Genomic DNA, 18,183 nt, shown 5'->3' with positions numbered 1-18,183 from the left:
ACACACTACCACACTTCTCTCACTCTCATATACACTCATTCACTCCTCCGTGCACTCTAATACTCTCACTCCACTTCTACACATATATCGTCTAATTCCTTTATCGACCTTTCTTTTCCGTGCCTATAACCCTCACTCTCTACTTTCCTTACATAGCCCAACCCTCTTCTTTTCTCTCTTTTAACCCAAACCTCTTCATTCCTACCATTCCTACCCTCCTTCCCCACTATTCCTACCCTCTTCTTTCCTCGCATACCCCAGCTCTTTTCTTTCCTCGTTACAACCCACTTCTTTCCTTACATAACCCAACCCCTTCTTTTCTCGCTTTTAACTCGAACCTCTTCATTCCTACCATTCCTACCCTCTATTCCCATCATTCCTACCCTCTTCTTTCCTCGCATACCCCAGCTCTTTTCTTTCCTCGCTTACAACCCAACACTTCTTTTCTCACATAACCCAACCCCTTCTTTTCTCGCTTTTAACTCAAACCTCTTCATTCCTACCATTCCTACCCTCCATTCCCACCATTCCTACCCTCTTCTTTCCTCACATAACCCAACTCTCTTTCTTCCTCGTTACAACCCACTTCTTTCCTCACTTACAATCCAACCCACTCTCTTATCCCACTCACAACTCTCACCCTCTTCCTACTCACCCCCTCTTCTCAATACCCACACCCACGTACATGAACTCCCCCCTGTTACCCTCTCCCCTACCGCTGCTTCCCTTCCCCTCCCATCCCCTGCCTCTCCCTGCTTCCTTCACCTGTTTAAGCAGAGTATTGGGCCAGCAGGGAGGCAGAGGAAGACATGTCGGCACGGAAATGACCAGCCGACCTGCAATTTCCGTGAGTCCAGTCAGGTAGCAAAGTCCGGAGGCAGGAGGAGGAGGAGGAGGAAGGGGGAGGAGGAGGGATTAGAGAAAGAGAGTTAGAGAGAGAAAGTTGTTAGTTCAGAGGGATTAGGAGGAACAGAATAGTGAGAGGAAAGAGAGAGAGGGAGAGAGAGAGGGAAAGGAACGTGAGGGGAAGGGTAAATGTTTGGGTAAGGGTTTGTTTGTTTGTTTGTTCAGCTATTCCCTGCCCCCTCCTGCTCTCCGCCCCCCTAACACTCCACTTCTCCACCCCCCTTCCCCCCTTCCACTCATGCCACCCGTACGCCCTTCATAACCCATTACCCATTCATCATTTTCTTTATCTATTCACACATATTCATTCATCTTATATTCTTGCTCCACCAATTCTGAAATACCTATGCATATATTAACTTTTTCGTATCCTTATTCACTCGCTTTCTTACTCACTCACTCACTCACTCACTCACTCACTCACTCATTCAGACACTCTACCAATGCAGCAACCAGTCATTCCCTCTACTCAGTCACTTATCATAACAGTTATTTCCCCAGTCAGTCAGTCAGGCAGCCACTCAGTTAATCAGTCAGTCAGTCAGTCAATTACTCAGGCATTCAATCAATTACTCTGCCAGTCATTCACTCAGTTAGTTAGTCAGTCACTCAGTCATACACTCACTCACTCACTCACTCACACACACGCTCTCACTCAACCCAATATTCGTATGGAAAAGAAACAAAACAGAACAAAAAGCGTGGCCGGGGTCGAAAACTGCAGTGCGAGAAATTTAAGATATTTTGCCAAATGAAACAATAGGAGAGAACAGAAAGAAGAGATTACGAGATGGGGAAAAAATATTGACGCTGAAAAATACGAAGCCATGGAAGAGAAAAATATAAAAAAGCGAATAATAAAAATGAGAAAATGGAGAGAGGGAGAGAGAGAGAGAGGGAGAGAGAGAGAGACGGAGAGAGAGAGAGAGAGCGCAAAACAAAAATGTATATATATAAAGATTGACTGGGGAAAAAAGAACAACAGAACAGATGAAGGGCGAAAGAATATAACGAATGAGAAAAAGGAAAAAAGGGAGAAAAGGCGGAATGAAAAAATGAAGAACGGAATATATACACAAAATTGATGAACGTTGGAAGAAAGGAACAGGAAACGAAGGAGAGAAAGAAAGACAGAGAGAAAGAGAGAGAGAGAGAGAGAGAGAGAGAGAGAGAGAGAGAGAGAGAGAGAGAGAGAGAGAGAGAGAGAGAGAGAGAGAGAGAGAGAGAGAGAGAGAGAGAGAGAGAGAGAGAGAGAGAGAGAGAAGAGGATAAGTGGAATAACAAGGAAAAAGAAAGAATAACAAGAATAAGGGAAGAATAAGAGGAGAAAACAACAGTGCAGAAGGGAGGAAAAACACAAGGGAAGGAAGGGAGAGGAAACAAAAGGAATACAGGAGAAAGAAGAAATACGAAGAGACGAAGAGAGATTGGGAAAGGAGATAAGACGTACAGGAGAAACAGAAAGGAAAGGAATGATAGAGAAGGCAGAAACAGGAGAGGCAGAGAAGAAATGAAAAGAGGAGAGATGAAGATAAAGGAGACAAAACAAGAGGAGGAGAAAATGTAGAGGAGAAAATCTAGCGGGAAAAAGGAGAGAGAAAACGGAATATAGCAGAAAGATAAATAAGAGAGGAGATAAAACACAAGAGAAGAGTTAGAAAATAAATAACAGTAAGAAAATAAATAACAGAAAGATAAATAAGAGATGAGATAGAACACAAGAGAAGAGTTAGAAGAAGGAGAAAAGAAAAGAGGAAAATAAATAGGAGATAAGAAGAGAAGAAATAGGAGGAGGAGAGAAGACAAGAGAAGATAAGAGGAGGAGGAGGAGGAAGAGAAGGAGAGGAGGAGTTCTAGTAATTACATTGTAGCAAGATTATGTGGAGAGGAAATTGGTTAATTGCAACGGAAGACGAGAGGTCAGGATGGACGGAACCGACGGGGCGGCTAATGGCAACGGTGGTGGCAACAGTAGTAGTAGTAGTAGTAGTAGTAGTAGTAGAAGTAGTAGTAGTAGTAGTAGATAATGAAGAACGGTATTGTGGACAGATGTTATAGGGGGTAAGGAGGGAACACACACACACACACACACACACACACACACACACACACACACACACACACCTGTCGGGAACTTTCACTAACACACACGGTTCAGAGAGAGAGAGAGAGAGAGAGAGAGAGAGAGAGAGAGAGAGAGAGAGAGAGAGAGAGAGAGAGAGAGAGAGAGAGAGAGAGAGAGAGAGAGAGAGAGGGAGGGTGTGTGTGTGTGTGTGTGTGTGTGTGTGTGTGTGTGTGTGTGTGTTTTTTGAGAGAGAGAGAGAGAGAGAGAGAGAGAGAGAGAGAGAGAGAGAGAGAGAGAGAGAGAGAGAGAGAGAGAGAGAGAGAGAGAGAGAGAGAGAGAGAGAGAGAGAGAGAGAGAGAGAGAGAAAGGGAGAAAGAGAAAGATAGAGAGCGAGAGCAAACGAGAGAGAGATAGGAGGCGTGCCAGAATGGAAGCACCACAGAGGGAAAAGCAAACAGCACACACACACACACACACACACACACACACACACACACACACACACACACACACACACACACACACACACACACACACACACACACACACACACACACACACACACACACACACACACACACACACACACACAGCCTCCCCTCTCCTCGTGTTGACTCAGCCCTTTACATTCAGTCCTTACAAAACTACCATGAAAATATAATGTGGAGGAGGAGGAGGAGGAGGTAAAGGCTATTGAAGGCAAGGTTTTCGTGTGGTCTCTCTCCCCTCTTCTTCCTCTCCTCCTCCTCCTCCTCCTCCTGCTCCTTTGGGATGATGTGTTAAGGCTGTTTGTGGTCTGTTTGTGTCTAGTTTGTGTTTCTTTTGTGGAGAGAGAGAGAGAGAGAGAGAGAGAGAGAGAGAGAGAGAGAGAGAGAGAGAGAGAGAGAGAGAGAGAGAGAGAGAGAGAGAGAGAGAGAGAGAGAGAGAGAGTGTTGATTGTGACCTGACTAGAGTGTTTGTGATTGTAATACTGACTAGGGTGGGATGGTGAATGTCTTAGTGGTGGTGGTGGTTGTGGTGGTGGTGGTGGTTGTGGTGGTGGTGGTGGTTGTGGTGGTGGCGGTAGATTCAAAGCCTCCTAGCGGGATTTAGGGTAAGCCTCTTTGTGTCGGTCTGCTTAAGTGTATCCTGCAACTACTACTACTACTACTACCCCTACTACTACTACTACTACTACTACTACTGGGGGTTTGATGATGAGAGAGAACAAGAAGGGGAAGTGAGCCGGAGGTGGGTGAATAGAAAGGAAGGAAGGAAGGAAGGAAGGATAAGGAGGAGGGAAAATACTTTGAGCCGAGTTACGTAATTAAAGGTTAGGTTTAGGAGAAGGAGAGGAGAAAGGAGGAAGATGAAGAGGGGGACGCAGGAGAAGGGGTAGGTTGAGTGTGTAGGTGTTTGTGTAGAGGGGAAGAAAAAGGGGAGGAATTGGAGAGAAAAAGGTAGTAGGAAGAAGGAAAGCAGTGAAGGAGGGAGGTAGGGAGTGCTTGTGTGGTGGAGAGAAAGAGAATGAGACGGTAAGAGGAGAAGGAGAGATGGAGGAGAGAAGTAGAAGAAGGGAGATAAACAGAAATGAGGAATGGAGAATATTTGTGCATTTATGTGGAGGAAGGAGGGAGGGAGGAATAGGATAAAGGACAATGAGGAAAGGAAAGGGGAGGAGGAGGGGAATGAACTGTAGGAAGGGGAGGGAAGAAGGGGAGGAAGGAGGGAGGGGAGACAGGTAGGTGGCACACGAAATGGAGATGGTACAATATTGCATGCAGCGGCGCAAGACCCATTACTGTTATTAGTTGTTGTACGAGGAAGAGCAGGAGAGCACCAGCTGTAGTAGTAGTGGTAGTTGTAGTAGTAGTAACAGTAGTAGTAGAAGTAGAAGTAGTAAGTGGCTTTAGCTGGCTCGTGATGGAGGCGTTGGAATGTTATGTGTCTAGGTGGGTGAAGGTGGTTGAAGTTCGTTATAGGTGGGTGAGGAAGACTTAGACTTAGTTGGATTGCAGATGGATGCGTCTTGGGCCTCTTAGTGGGTCAATAGGTGGATGAATAGGCGGGTGATGGAAGTGGGTGAGGGAGAGCGAGCGAATGGGTGACAGGGCTTGTAGAGTGGGTGAGTGAGAGGGAATGTGAATGGATGAATAGGTGTTGAGAAGTGGGTGTGTGAGAGAGAGAGAGAGAGAGAGAGAGAGAGAGAGAGAGAGAGAGAGAGAGAGAGAGAGAGAGAGAGAGAGAGAGAGAACGAATGGGTGACGAAGGCCCTTAGGAGTGGGTGAATGGGGGAGGGAGGGAGATAGAAGGAGAGGAAATGGGATGCGTTGGTTTTGCGGAATGGGTCAATGAGGGAGGGAGAAAGGGAGCGAATGGTCGAAGGCTCCTGGTCGTGCTGGTCGGCTGCCGGTGGACTCATTAGCCGGTGCTGGTCGGCCGTCGTCTGGCGCGTAACGACACTCACGCCACCTGCCGCCAGACCCAATTATCGGCAAATGTCATTGTTCAGCCAATTCCGGCGACATTGACTCAACATTTAACTAGAGGTGGTGCCGGCCGAGAGTTACGCCGCCATTTTGAAGCCCGACGCGTGTGACAATAAATCCTGAACCACTTATATGCCCCCCTTCTCCCCCTTGTTTCCAGTGCCAATGTCAGTGCCCTCCCCCTCCCCCCTCCTTCCCTCTTTTTCATGCCCTGTCGCCATGCTGTCTTGCGAATGGTTCTAATGTCAGTGTCCCATTCCCCCCCTCCTTCCCTCTTTTTCATACCCTGTCACCCTGCTGTCTTGCGAATGGTTCTAATGTCAGTGTCCAATTCCCTCATCCTTCCCTTTTTTTCATACCCTGTCGCCCTGCTGTCTTGCGAATGGTTCTGCCCCCTCCTCCTCTTCCCTTGTTCTTCGTCATTGCCCTCCTCTTGCCCCCTTCCTTTCCTCGTTTTCATGACCCGTTTCCCCCTTTCCTTGCTGCCCTGGTTTTAGACGTAAATGGTTCTAACCCTCCCCTTCCAGTACCAGCGCCCGATAACTCCACCCTCCCCCTTGTTCATGCCCCGTCCCGCCCTAGTTGCCCTGGTTTTGAACGTGTAGCAGCGGGGATCATGTTTCTTAATGGTCCCTCTAAGCGAGAAAAATGAGAAAAAATTATCACTCACACGAATCATTTCATAATATATACCAAAGCATTTGTGATCAGTTTATGCATCATCTATTTTGTGGGGTTTATATCATGGCACAAATTTGGCCCGTCGCTGCTACATGTTAAAGCCTCAAATTTGGCCCGTCGCTGCTACCGGGTTGAGTGCTATCACCCCCCCCCCCCCCCAATGCCTCACCTCTTCCCTCTTTCCCGTGCCACGTTCACCCATGATCTGGTTTTCCTCTTGAATGGTCGTGCATGGTCGGTGAATGGTCCTCCACTTACCTCCCTTTTCTAGTGTCCGTGCCCCCCCCCCCCCCGAGCCCCCCTCCCTCCCTTTTTCGTGTCGGCTCCCTTCTGCTCTAGTTTAGAACATGAATGGTGCGTGTTCTACTTATCCATGTCATTACTTGTTTGTTTGTTCGTTCGTGTGCAATGAGTACTATCATAATTCTTACTAAAAGCAATAGGCCCTTAGCTTTGGCATGGTACGTGTGTGTTTCGTGATTGCTCTGTGTTATGTTCGTGTACGGTCTGAATTTCGTCTTGCGTCAGGCTGGAGGCAGCGTCCGTGTGGCAATAATATAATTCTTAATAAACAATAGACCTTTTTTCCATGTTACTTGTGCTGTTCGCGAATGGTCCAAATTTCATCTTGCGTCAGGCTGGAGGCGGCGTCCGTGCAGCAATAATATAATTCTTAATAAACAATAGACCTTTTTTCCATGTCACTTGTGTGGTTCGTGAATGGTCCAAATTTCATCTTGCGTCAGGCTGGAGGCGGGCGGTGTTCGTGCGGCAATATTATGATTCTTACAAAACATTAGACCTTTTTTCCATGCTGCGTGTGGGGTTCGTGAATGCTCCATGTCATGTTCGTGTATGGTCCGTGTTCGTCTTGCCGCGGGTCGGGTGGAGGCGGGCGGCGTCCGTGCAGTATTATAATTCACACAATACATTTAGGCCGCCAATTACGGGCGTCGACGAGGCAGAGTTTAATTCTAGTTTGCATGCAAATGAATTAATCACGCAGGTGACGCCGATGACCGCTCTTTTAATCTATCGCGCTAAATTATATCAGGTAATTAACTCCTGCTGATTCTTGCGTCGCTCAGTCAGCAGGGAGCAGGTGCGGGGGCGGGGGACGGGAATGGGGCGGCTGCTGACTCCCCCAAACCAGGTTTCTGTGTCACCCGAATCAGTAAAGTTTGTAATGGAAATCCAAGTCTGAGTTTGTGATTAAGGAACGAGTGGCTGTGTTGGAGCTTTCCGTCTCTGTCTGTAGTGTAAAAACGACGATTTCTTGACTATGAGTGCAAGAAAAGGTTGTCGTTTTTAGTTAGTGTCAAGAAGTACAGGTGTCTTAAAGAATGGGAGGCAGGTAGGTAGACAGGTACGTAGATGAGCTAACAGGTATATCGGTCTTTTAGGGTTAAGGAATATAAACAGGTGCTTATAAAAATGTAAATTAAGGGAGAGAATCAAAGAGGGAAAACAAGAAACTCGAGAACAAATACACCTGGAAACCGAAATCTGAAGCGCCCCAAAAAACAACAACAAAAAAGGGAAGTCACAAATACGAGGATATGGAAACGAGAACGTCGCCCTTTAAAACGAAAACACACACACACACACACACACACACACACACGAAGGAGTAGATGCGGAAAACGTTTACACTGCGCTTGAAAAATGGAGGGAGAAGAGCGTGAATGGAGCCGGAGGGAGGGAGGGAAAGGTAGGAGAGAGAGGGAGGAAGGGGGAGAAGGAGCGAGGGAGGGGCGAGCTAGCAGGCAGGAAGGCAGGCGTTCACTCCCTTTTATCATCAGAACCCGAAACGAGACCACTCGCCGTGTGTTTTACCTCCCGGTCTGTTTGAGCAAACTTTAATTCAGAGAAGCCGCGGCCTGTTGTTTGCTGTAGCCGCTCCACCGTCGGGCGCTACAGTGATGTATGAACGAGGGAGAGAGCGAGAGGGAGAGAGGGAGAGGGCCAGACTCGCACGCTCCACAAGAATAACAGTGATGCATGGAAAACGGGAAGAGGGGGAAAAAGAGGGGGAAGAGGAAGGGGAAACTCACTCACTCACTGGCCTGCTCTACTCTCTCTCTCTCTCCCCCTCTCTCCCTCTCTCCGCTGAAGTGATGGACTGCCGCATCGTTCTCCCCTCACTCCCCTCACGTGCCATAACTCTACGCGCGTTGCTCCTCATGTTTCGTTTACTCACTGGTTCATTTTCGTCCTCTCCCTTCCTGCTCTTCTTGTTGCAGTTACCCGTGCCTGCTTCCCTTTCTTCGTTGACCTTTCCGATTCATCATATTCAAAACTAATTCACTTGCTCATTGTAGATTTACGCTGTTCATTATCCTCCTCGCCCTCCTTCCTTCTCTTCTGCTTGTAGTTCGTCATACTTGCTTTCCTTCCTTCACTGGCCTTTCTCTTCAAGCTTATTCAAAACTCACTCACTCAGGCATGTTAGATTTGCTTACTCGGTCTATTTTCCTCTTTCTTCTTCTTCTATTTTCATTTCATTCTTTCTTCTTCCTCTATTTTCATTGCCCTTTCTCTTCAAGCTTATCCAAAACTCACTCACTCAGGCATGTTAGATTTGCTTACTCGGTCTATTTTCCTCTTTCTTCTTCCTCTATTTTTATTTCATTCTTTCTTCTTCCTCTATTTTCATTGCCCTTTCTCTTCAAGCTTATCCAAAACTCACTCACTCAGGCATGTTAGATTTGCTTACTCGGTCTATTTTCCTCTCCGTTCTTCTCTCCTCTCCTTCTAATGACTTATATTACGTTATCGTCTATTCTCTTCTCTACTTTCCGTCCTTCCTTCCTTCGTTTCATCATCTCCACCGCCCACTCATTCATTCACTCAAGCACACTACACAAACACTACACACACACTAATCATATCCTCCCCCCCATCTCTTCCCTCCCTTTCCCCACCCATCCCGTCCCTCCCCGCCGCCACAGTGCAGCAACAACAGCGGCGAGGAGGAATAATAAGCCGGAATGGCAATGGCAAAAGTAATAACGGAACAAACAGGGTCTTGAAGGATTTGAGCAGCGTTTCAATTACAACTTTGCCGGAAAACATGCGTAGGAAGAACGAGCGAGCGAGTGGACGAGTGAACGAGTGAGTGAGTGAGTAAGTGAATGAGTGGATCCAGTTGTGCCCACTCGCCCGATATCCCCGCTCCAATGCACAAACCAGCGGCTCCGGAGTTTGGAAAATTTTCAGAATGTAATTGTGAGGGAATGTTACGAGTGGCCGCGGCAATCCAGCACGCCAATACACGAGGAGAGGGGGGTAGGGAGGTGGGGGTGAGGAGGGGAGAGAGAGGGGTAGAGTATAGGCCTGGGAAGGGAAATGAAGGAAGAGGGCGAGAGGGGTAGGGGGTAGGACGGAGGGGCGGGGGGAAGAGAGGGAAAGGGAGGGGTAGGGGGTAGGGAGTAGGCCGGAGGAGCGGGATTAGGGTGGGTGAGAGAAAGAGAGAAGGAGAGAAAGGGGGAGGAGAACACAATGCTATCTTTACAGGGGTGGGTGGGTAGGAGGTGGAGGAAAAGTGAGAGAGAAAAGGACTGTCTGGGCGAGAGAAGGAGAGAAAGGAGAGAAAGGAGAGACAGAGAGGGGAGAAAGAGACCTACTGCTAACTTTCCAGGGATGGGTAGGGAGGTAGGGAGTGGAGGGGTGGAGGAAAAGGGACGGAGAGAGAGACAGAGAGGGAGGGAAGGACTGAGAAAGAGGGGGAGAGAAAGGGAGAACGTACTACGAACTTACTGACTTACTGGATTTGGGGAGATAGAGATAGAGAGAGGGAGAGAGAGAGAAAAGGGAGTAGAAAAAGGGGGATACGATCATCTAACCTACTTTGGGGGGGACTAAGGGAAATAGGTAGAAGATGAGGGGGGCAAGGAGGAGGTAGAAGAGGGTACACAGGAATGAAGAGAAACAGAGAGAAAGAGAGAAGGGGGTGGAGGAGGTGACCGTACCCAGGCTTATAGGGGAGGTACGCAGGTCGGGGAGTGAGGGGAGGGGTAGGGGGTCGTTGGAGGAGGCATGGGAAGAGGGTTACCAGGGGGAAGGGGGGCGTAGGAAAGAGAGGGGAGCGTACCACCAACTTTCTCGTCCAACTTTCCCGCATACTATTGACACTTCTATTCAAGTTGCTTTCATTTGGAGTTTCTGTGTGTGTGGGTGTGTGTCTGTGTATATGTTCGTTAATTTACCTGCGATACTAACTGCCTTAGATCAACACAAAGTACGGACTCGGCCTAACCAACTTCTCACGGGCATAATGTAAATACAAGTTCCCTCCGCCGCTGAGTTGTTCCCGGTACCAAGAACTCGTGTAATGCTGCTAAGCCACCCACCTGTTGTACCTGGCTCGGGCTGAATGGAAGGTATACACTGTGGCCACGATATTACCTGCAAGATATATATACACAGAATGGTTTAGTTACGTGGTTAAAGTCATTGTTGGCTAGGTTTATTTCATACGCATAGGGTTATAAGTTTTGTAGATTTGTTGCGATACATACATAGGTACATTTTGAAGCCTCATTATTACCAGCAAAATATATACATACATGATTTATTCACAAGGTAGTGTATGTTATAGTTGGTTAGGTTAGATTATACAGCATAGGTTTGTAGGTTCGTTATAGCTGCTTAAATACATAGTTACATACATACCGTAGTTACATAATTCAGTCACGTTATCATCACCAAGATATACACATACAGATCATTTATTCACGTATTTATAAAAGTCATAGATGGTGAGGTTAATAATATAGCAAAAGTTTATAGAATTTAGAGGTTAACGTTGTAGTTATTCCTGCCTTCCTGCCCTGAGATAGATGGTTTACTTAGGTTTATGTTATAGTCTAGGTTAATGAGTTTATGTTAGTTATTCCTGCCTTCCTGCCCTGAGATAGATGGTTTACTTAGGTTTATGTTATAGTCTAGGTTAATGAGTTTATGTTAGTTATTCCTGCCTTCCTACCTGAGTTAAATTGCTAGTTAGGAGTTTGAGGCTTCCAACACTCAGTACACTTAACCCCATAAAGTTTCGTTGACCTTAATTAAGACGAGTGGAAGTGTGTTTGAGCATATAATCACGAGAACACTGTACGCTGAATTGAAAGAAAGAATGGACGTGATTTGAATTCTGATATGCAGGCGAGAGTGTTATTAAAAGAGAGGCTCGTAAAAGGAGGCGGCTTTTTCGTGCTTCTGACGGCACGATAAACACTAACGAGGAGGAAGACTCGACATTATAACGTGCTTTAAGGAATGTTATGAAAAGAGTGTAGCGGAAGTGAAAGAGGTGTTCCTAGGATGTGTGTGATAACGAGATAATTATTTAGAGAGAGAGGCAGGAAAAGGAAGGAGTTTTAGAAGTTTATACTGAGAGCAAATAGATTAGAAAGTTGTGAATGGAAAAGAGGAAATTATCAGACGCGAAATGTAAGCTCCGGGAAATCTCTTACTGACTTTATATGACTGAAATGTAAAATAAATAAATAAATAAATAAATAAACGAGGAAAGGGGAAAAAGTATAAAAAGTATTAGATAGATAGATGAATGTTTATTGACCATAACATACATAGAAAAATACTTTATGTTTCCTATATCTGGTTTTATTACTTATGTCCATTCGCACACTATCATCCTCCTCTTCCTATTTCTTTCTTCTCCCAATTTACATTCAAACACCCACATGCTCCTCCTTTCTTCCGTAACCCATTCCCTTTTCACACACTAACCTCCTCCATCTTCATCTCCCTTATTTATATTCACACTAACAAAACACTAACATCCTTCTCCACCTATGAGTATCTTCCCCGACCCATCTTCATTTACACACTAACACATCTCTTTCTTCCGCAGAGGGCCGCTACCAGATGGTTGGCTGGACGGGCGACCTGCTGGTGACGGAAGTGTCGCGCGAGGACGCCTTCACCGCCTTCTCCTGCCGCGTGAGGGACCAGCTGGGCGGCGGCAGGGAGCTCACCTCGCGTTCGCCTGCCAAGATTACTGTCCAAGGTGAGGAGTGGTGGTAGTAGTAGTAGTAGTAGTAGGAGGAGGAGGAGGAGGAGGAAGTAACGGGAGTGAAAAAGTATAAGTGGATTTGAAAGTGGAGAGTGTCAGGAGGTGAAGTGAATGGAAGAGAAGAGAAAGAGAAGAAGAGGAAGAAGAACAAGAACAAGAAGAAAAAACAATAACAAGAAGAACAAGAACAAGAAGCAGAAGCAAAAGATGATGAAGAAGAAGAAGAAGAAGAAGAAAAATAATAATAATAAGAAGAAGAAGAAAGAGAGACTGAGAGAACGAGAGACAGATTCAGAGAGGAAGAGCGTTTTTATCCTATTTACTAAGCCACTCTGAGGACTTCCAAGCATTAGCGAGGCGGCTTAATGTGTCCAAAAAAATGTCTTCGTCTTCGTGTGCCTCAAATCCTCCTGAGGGCGTGTGTGTGGCGGGAGTACACGCCCGAAGCCCTTCCAGGTGTGATGAAAGCCCGCAAAGGTGTTCCCAAGAGTCTTCAGGGCTTAGAAAATCCCTCTCACTCACTCACTTACTCACGCACTCAGCAACTTCACTTCTTTTCTGCTCCTCCTCCTTCTCCTCCTCCTTCTTCTTCTTCGTCTCCTCCTTCTCGTAACTTTAAAATGACGTTGAGACTTCTTGTGGCCATTTCCTCCTCCTCCTTCTTCTCTCCCTCTTCCTCCACCTTCTCCTGCTTATCCTTCTTTCTCTCCTCCCCCTTCTCCTCCTCCTCCATCTTCATCTCCTTCTTCGTCTCCTTCTTCATCGTCTATTTCCCGTATCTCTGAAGTGACGTTGAGACTTCTTGCAACCTCGTCCTCCATCTCCTCGTCTTCCTCCTTCTCTTCTCCTCCTCCTCCTCCTCCTCCTTCTATTCCTCCTGCTCTTCGGCGCCGCAGGGAATGAGGTACTGAGGAGGAGATGAAAGGAATAAATTTGCTTAAAACATTCACGACTCTCACCCGATCTGACGCTACGGCTTTTTGTTGCCCTTCTTTAGCGAGGCGCCATCTGCATCTTAAAGCCTCTCCTCCTCCTCTTCCCCCTCCTCCTCCTCCTCCTCCTCCTCCTCCATCCATTTGCTCATCCCCCTTCTCCAGCTTCTCATTCATCCATTCACCCTTCAGTTCGCCCTTCTTCGCTGGTTCTCAAAGACGTGTAAATCGAGAGGGTGTTATTCTTATGTGTCATTTATTCGACTTTGTGTCTCGATTTCACGTCTAAACTGTTTGCATTTGACTGTGTTGTGTTGTTTTCCTCTGCAGTTGTTTTCTTAATTTTTGGTTGGATTTTCTTGAGTGTTGGAAAGCGAGTGTAGTTTTGTTTTTCTTCTTGTTTTCACTTTTTTCGATATATTTTTCATCCTCTTCTTTTTGTTGTCAATGCATTATACTTTTTTGTGGGTTGTTTCCTTTTCCTTTTTCCTTCAAGTTCCTTCCTCTTGAATCTTTGAAATCGAGTATAATTGTTGTTTTCTTGTCTTCCTTTTTTCCCCAACTTGTTCTCCATCTGGTTCTTGTTCTTGTTTATCATGTCCTCTCCTGCTTCTATTTCCTCTTAACTACCATCTTGAATCATCTAAATCAAGAGTTGCTGTTTCCACCTTGTTTTCATCTTATTCTTCATCATCCTCTTGTTCTCGTCCATTTCATTATTTATCATGTTCTCTCCTTTTTCCTTTTTCCTCTTAAATACCATCTTGAATCATCTAAATCAAGAGATGCTGTTTTCCACCTTGTTTTCATCTTATTCTTCATCATCCTCTTGTTCTCGTCCTCTTTCCTGTTCTTGTAGGAGACTAGAAGAGACCAGGTGACCTAAATATACCACCAACTCGTTCATTTTGTAGCTGTCACTAGCACAGAATCTCACCGCCCCTCCTCTTGCTTCCTTCCCTCGTCAAGGCTACTGAAGAGGGAGTCTCAGGGGCAGGTTGGCTACAAAATTGGAGATTGGTTTGATCCCTCTCTTATGGGCCGGCGCTTACGGGGGATTCCAGGCCATTATAACTTATCCCCGTCTCCTGCCCTAGAAATAAGTAAATGAAGAAAATAACGAAAGAAATAGATAACATAGGATAGAAGGGAGTGATGAGTAAAGTGATAAGGGAATTAATATTGCAACCACACAATCTTATGCTTAACAAATAAATGAAATAAGTAGGAAATAGGTAAGATATAAGTCGATAAGTGCACTAATTAACGAAACTTGTGCTTAACGCTTAAATAAATATGATAGTCAAGGAAATGTAAAATATATAAGTGACTAGATAACACCAGCCATTTAGATTTGCGGGATTTAAGTAATTTAAGTAAACAGATACGATATAAGTAAACTGATACAACAAATAATTGGTATCATGTTTAATAGGTTGATATAAATAAGGAAAGAGAGAAGAAATAGGAGTAATAGGAATCTCATACCAACCAAGTCAACAAACAAACAACTCCCTATAAACCACAACAACAACAACAACAACTCCACACGTAGCAATATCTGTAACGACGTCTTGGCTGGTGGCGGTGGCGGAGGCGGTGTCAAGAGCAGTTCCGAGTATAATTACGCGATAAACTCCTCGCTATAGAGTGCGTGCGGCATTTCAGGGAACGGGATCATTATAGGAACTTAGTCTTGAGGGGCTGGCGGGCTGCTTGGGAGGCCGGGAGGGCGGGTGGATGGGAGAGGTAGGAGACTGGGTAGGTTGTAGGATATCTGGGTGAGCGAGTGGGGAGGTGGATGAAGGGGTGGGCAGGTGGAATGCTGCGTGGGTGAGTAGGTGGGTGTATAGGTGGATAAGAAGGTATGTTGGTAATTGGGTGCGTGATTAGTTGATTTCTAGGTGATTAGGTGAGTCGGTAGGTACGTGTGTAGTTGGATAGGTGAGTAGATCAGTGTGTAGGTAGGATGCTGGCTGGATGGGTTGTTGGGTGGGTGAGTTGAGTGGGTTGGTTAGGTGGGTGACTGAGTGCATGGGTTGATGGGTATGGTAGGCTCAGTGACATCTCAAGTAATAGTATATGGTTCACTGGTAGGTTCCTTTGCTGGGTGGGTGGTTGAGTGCACCAAGACGTCGTGATCCATAGTGGAGGCGTGTTGTGAGAGGCTTGAGTTCCGCCTTGAGATCGCTGTTTAGTCGTGCTTGTAATGGTCTCGTGCTGGAAAGAAACACACACACACACACACACACACACACACACACACACACACACACACACACACACACACACACACACACACACACACACACACACACACACACACACACACACACACACACACACACACACACACACACACACACACACACACACACACACACACACACACACACACACACAGAAACGAAATCAATGTAGGAATGTTTCTTTTACGTTTGGTTAAAGTTACGTGTTTGCAGCTTGGCTCAGTGTAGGTTTGTTAATCCATCAAATTCCTTTACTTAAAATGAACTTGCAAAAGAGTCATAAAAACAACACGTCCTACGCCAAACACACATTAAAAAATCTTCCTTATAGAGGCAGAGCAGGAAGAAAAAGTATCCCATAAGTTGTTAAAGAAGAACGAAACAGACAGACAAACGCAGACACACAGAAAACACAGAATATAGACGGTTAAAACACAGCCAACACCACACAGACGCATCGAACTCTAACCCAGAACACACACAAACATATACACACCCACACACCCACACACTGGCCTAACAATAACAAACGTATCACAATATCTTTTAAAAGGTTCCACCATAAAACGAGGCAGCGGGTGTTAACAGCGTCAGCCCCACTCGTATCACCTTCCCCGCACAACTTTAAATACACAAAACGATACACATACGCAGAGAGAGAATTTACGCCAACAAGAAACAAAACAGCATCACCACAACTTTTAACCTTCTCCTCTTAAATAATAGTACGCACATTGTCGAGTTAATACGCAAAAAAGAACATAAAAACACAGTACTGCCGAGTTATTAAGGAAAAGTTGTTCTCTCTTATAAATTCCTCCCTTATAAAGCAAGTCCGTGATAGGTAGATTAAAACAAAACAGCATCACCACAACTTTCAACCTCTCTCCTCTACCAAACAATAAAATAATTGTACGTACATTGTCGAGTTAATACGCAAAAAAGAACATAAAAACACTGTATAAAACTACCCATGGAAACACTAACATCAACACAACCTCTACGAAAGGCCTATCTAATGTCTGTGTGTGTGTGTGTGTGTGTGTGTGTGTGTGTGTGTGTGTGTGTGTGTGTGTGTTTGCCTTGAAATGTTGGAGAATATGGGTAGATTCGTTCATGGCGCAGAAGCCTTGTCAAACTATCACTAGGCTCATAAAGCTACCCATGGACATACCCACAACAACCTCTACGAAAGCCTTATCTAATGGGGGTGCGTAAGCCCTGAAATGGTTAAGAATATGAGCCTTCCTTTGTTGTTTAATCTACGCACTTCTTGTCGTCTTGTTCGTTTTGTCTCCTTCTCGGCTTTTTCTTACAACAAGGGAGACAGCTCAAGGCCAAGAAACAAAAGAACAGGAACAAAAAGACCCGCTAACCGCTGTTCCAAAGTATATAACCTACAGCCATGTCAATGTACAAATAACTCAGCCCGTCTTTCTCCCTCTCCTCGTCTCTCCCTCTGCATATAGTGAAGGGAAAGGCAACGTTTAGACAGCAATGTGATTCTTCGATGTGTTTGAGCGGCGTAAGGGCTTAGGAGGAGAGTGTGAGTGTGTGTACATGTGATTTAAAGGGAGTGGGGCCGGATGAAAGAAAGACGAAGAGGAGGAGGCGGAGAGAGAGAGGAGGAGGAGTAGAAGGTAAATATGAGACGGGATAATGTAAAGGCTGAAGATAAGTGAGTAAATAAATGATGCAGAAGAGAGCACGAAGATGAGGAAGGGGGAGGAGAGAGAGGGAGATGAAAAGCGATGATAGAGGTTAGGAGGAGGAAGAGGAAGAGGAAGAAGAGGAGAGGAGATGATGATGATGATTGTGATGGAAGAGAGGAAAGAACAAAAAAAAAGATGAAGGAAGGAAACGAGATCGAAATAAAGGAAGAGGAAGTGGAAGATGTGATATATATGTTTGTGTTTGTTTGTGGCGGTGAAACCCGAAACAAACAACATCAACAACAACAACAAACAGAACAACAACAAAACAAACATCACTATCTCCCACCAACACCAACATCACCATTACTTACCACAAACGCACAAACAATCTCACAAACACACAAACACCACCACAAACATTAACACTCACACCTAAACAAACATCACTCTTACTCACACTCCTTCTCCTCCACTTCCCCCAACCAAAACAACCCAACTCACCCCAGTCCACCCCCACCCAATCCCCTCCTCCAACCGTAACCGCCAAGGCCTACACGCCCAGCCGGAACTCCCTGTGGGCTATTCATCAACGCGTCTTTATAATTCAGCCACCTTTAATGCAAAATTCTCTGTTGGTTAAGTATTCATCGGGAGGCAATGCGTATTTCATGGCGGCGGGGGACCAGGGGCGAAAAGTGCCGATTATAACCAATTATTCATGTCCTTAAGTGCCGGCTCGCTCTCTGGCTGGCTGGCGGGAAGGCGGGATGCTGGAGGGAGGGATGCTGGAGGGTCGAGTGTGGGTGAGAGGAAAGAGAGAGACGGAGAGAAGAAAAGGAAGAAGGGAGGATAAGAGAAGGAAAGAGGAGGGAAAGCAGAGGAGGATAAAATGAGATAAAATGAGAGAAGAGACGGAGGAAGGGAGGAAAAGAGAAGGAAAGAGGAGGGAAAGCAGAGGAGGAGAAAATGAGATAAAATGAGAGACGCGGAGAGAAGAGACGGAGGAAGGACGGAAAGAGGAGGGAAAGCAGAGGAGGAGAAAATGAGTGGGATGTAATGGTAGAGAAAAAAGAGAGATGAGGGAGTGGAATGTGAGGGAACATAAAGAGAAGGAGAGGAATAAGGGAAAGAGGTCGAGGATGGGAAGCAGTGGATAAAAGGGGAAGAGGGAAGAGGGAAAAGAGAAGGAA

The 18,183-nt window shown here is 45.8% G+C and overlaps 1 protein-coding gene across 7 annotated transcripts in view; it reads left to right on the top strand.

Moving 5' to 3' along the window:
- The window catches only part of LOC126998180 (cell adhesion molecule Dscam2-like), a 240,236-nt gene that overhangs the window by 120,462 nt on the left and 101,591 nt on the right, over nucleotides 1–18,183 (top strand). For all 7 annotated transcript variants that reach the window (XM_050859625.1, XM_050859626.1, XM_050859624.1 and 4 more), the window contains exon 5: nucleotides 11,996–12,151. In XM_050859625.1, coding sequence (XP_050715582.1) covers nucleotides 11,996–12,151 — 156 coding nt within the window. The remainder of the gene's footprint in view (nucleotides 1–11,995; nucleotides 12,152–18,183) is intronic.

The sequence above is a fragment of the Eriocheir sinensis genome, chromosome 13 (genome assembly GCF_024679095.1).
Source record: "Eriocheir sinensis breed Jianghai 21 chromosome 13, ASM2467909v1, whole genome shotgun sequence".
Classification (NCBI taxonomy): Eukaryota; Metazoa; Arthropoda; class Malacostraca; order Decapoda; family Varunidae; genus Eriocheir; species Eriocheir sinensis.
The sequence above is the reverse complement of the archived record's forward strand: the minus strand, read 5'-3'. Positions and strand labels throughout refer to the sequence as shown.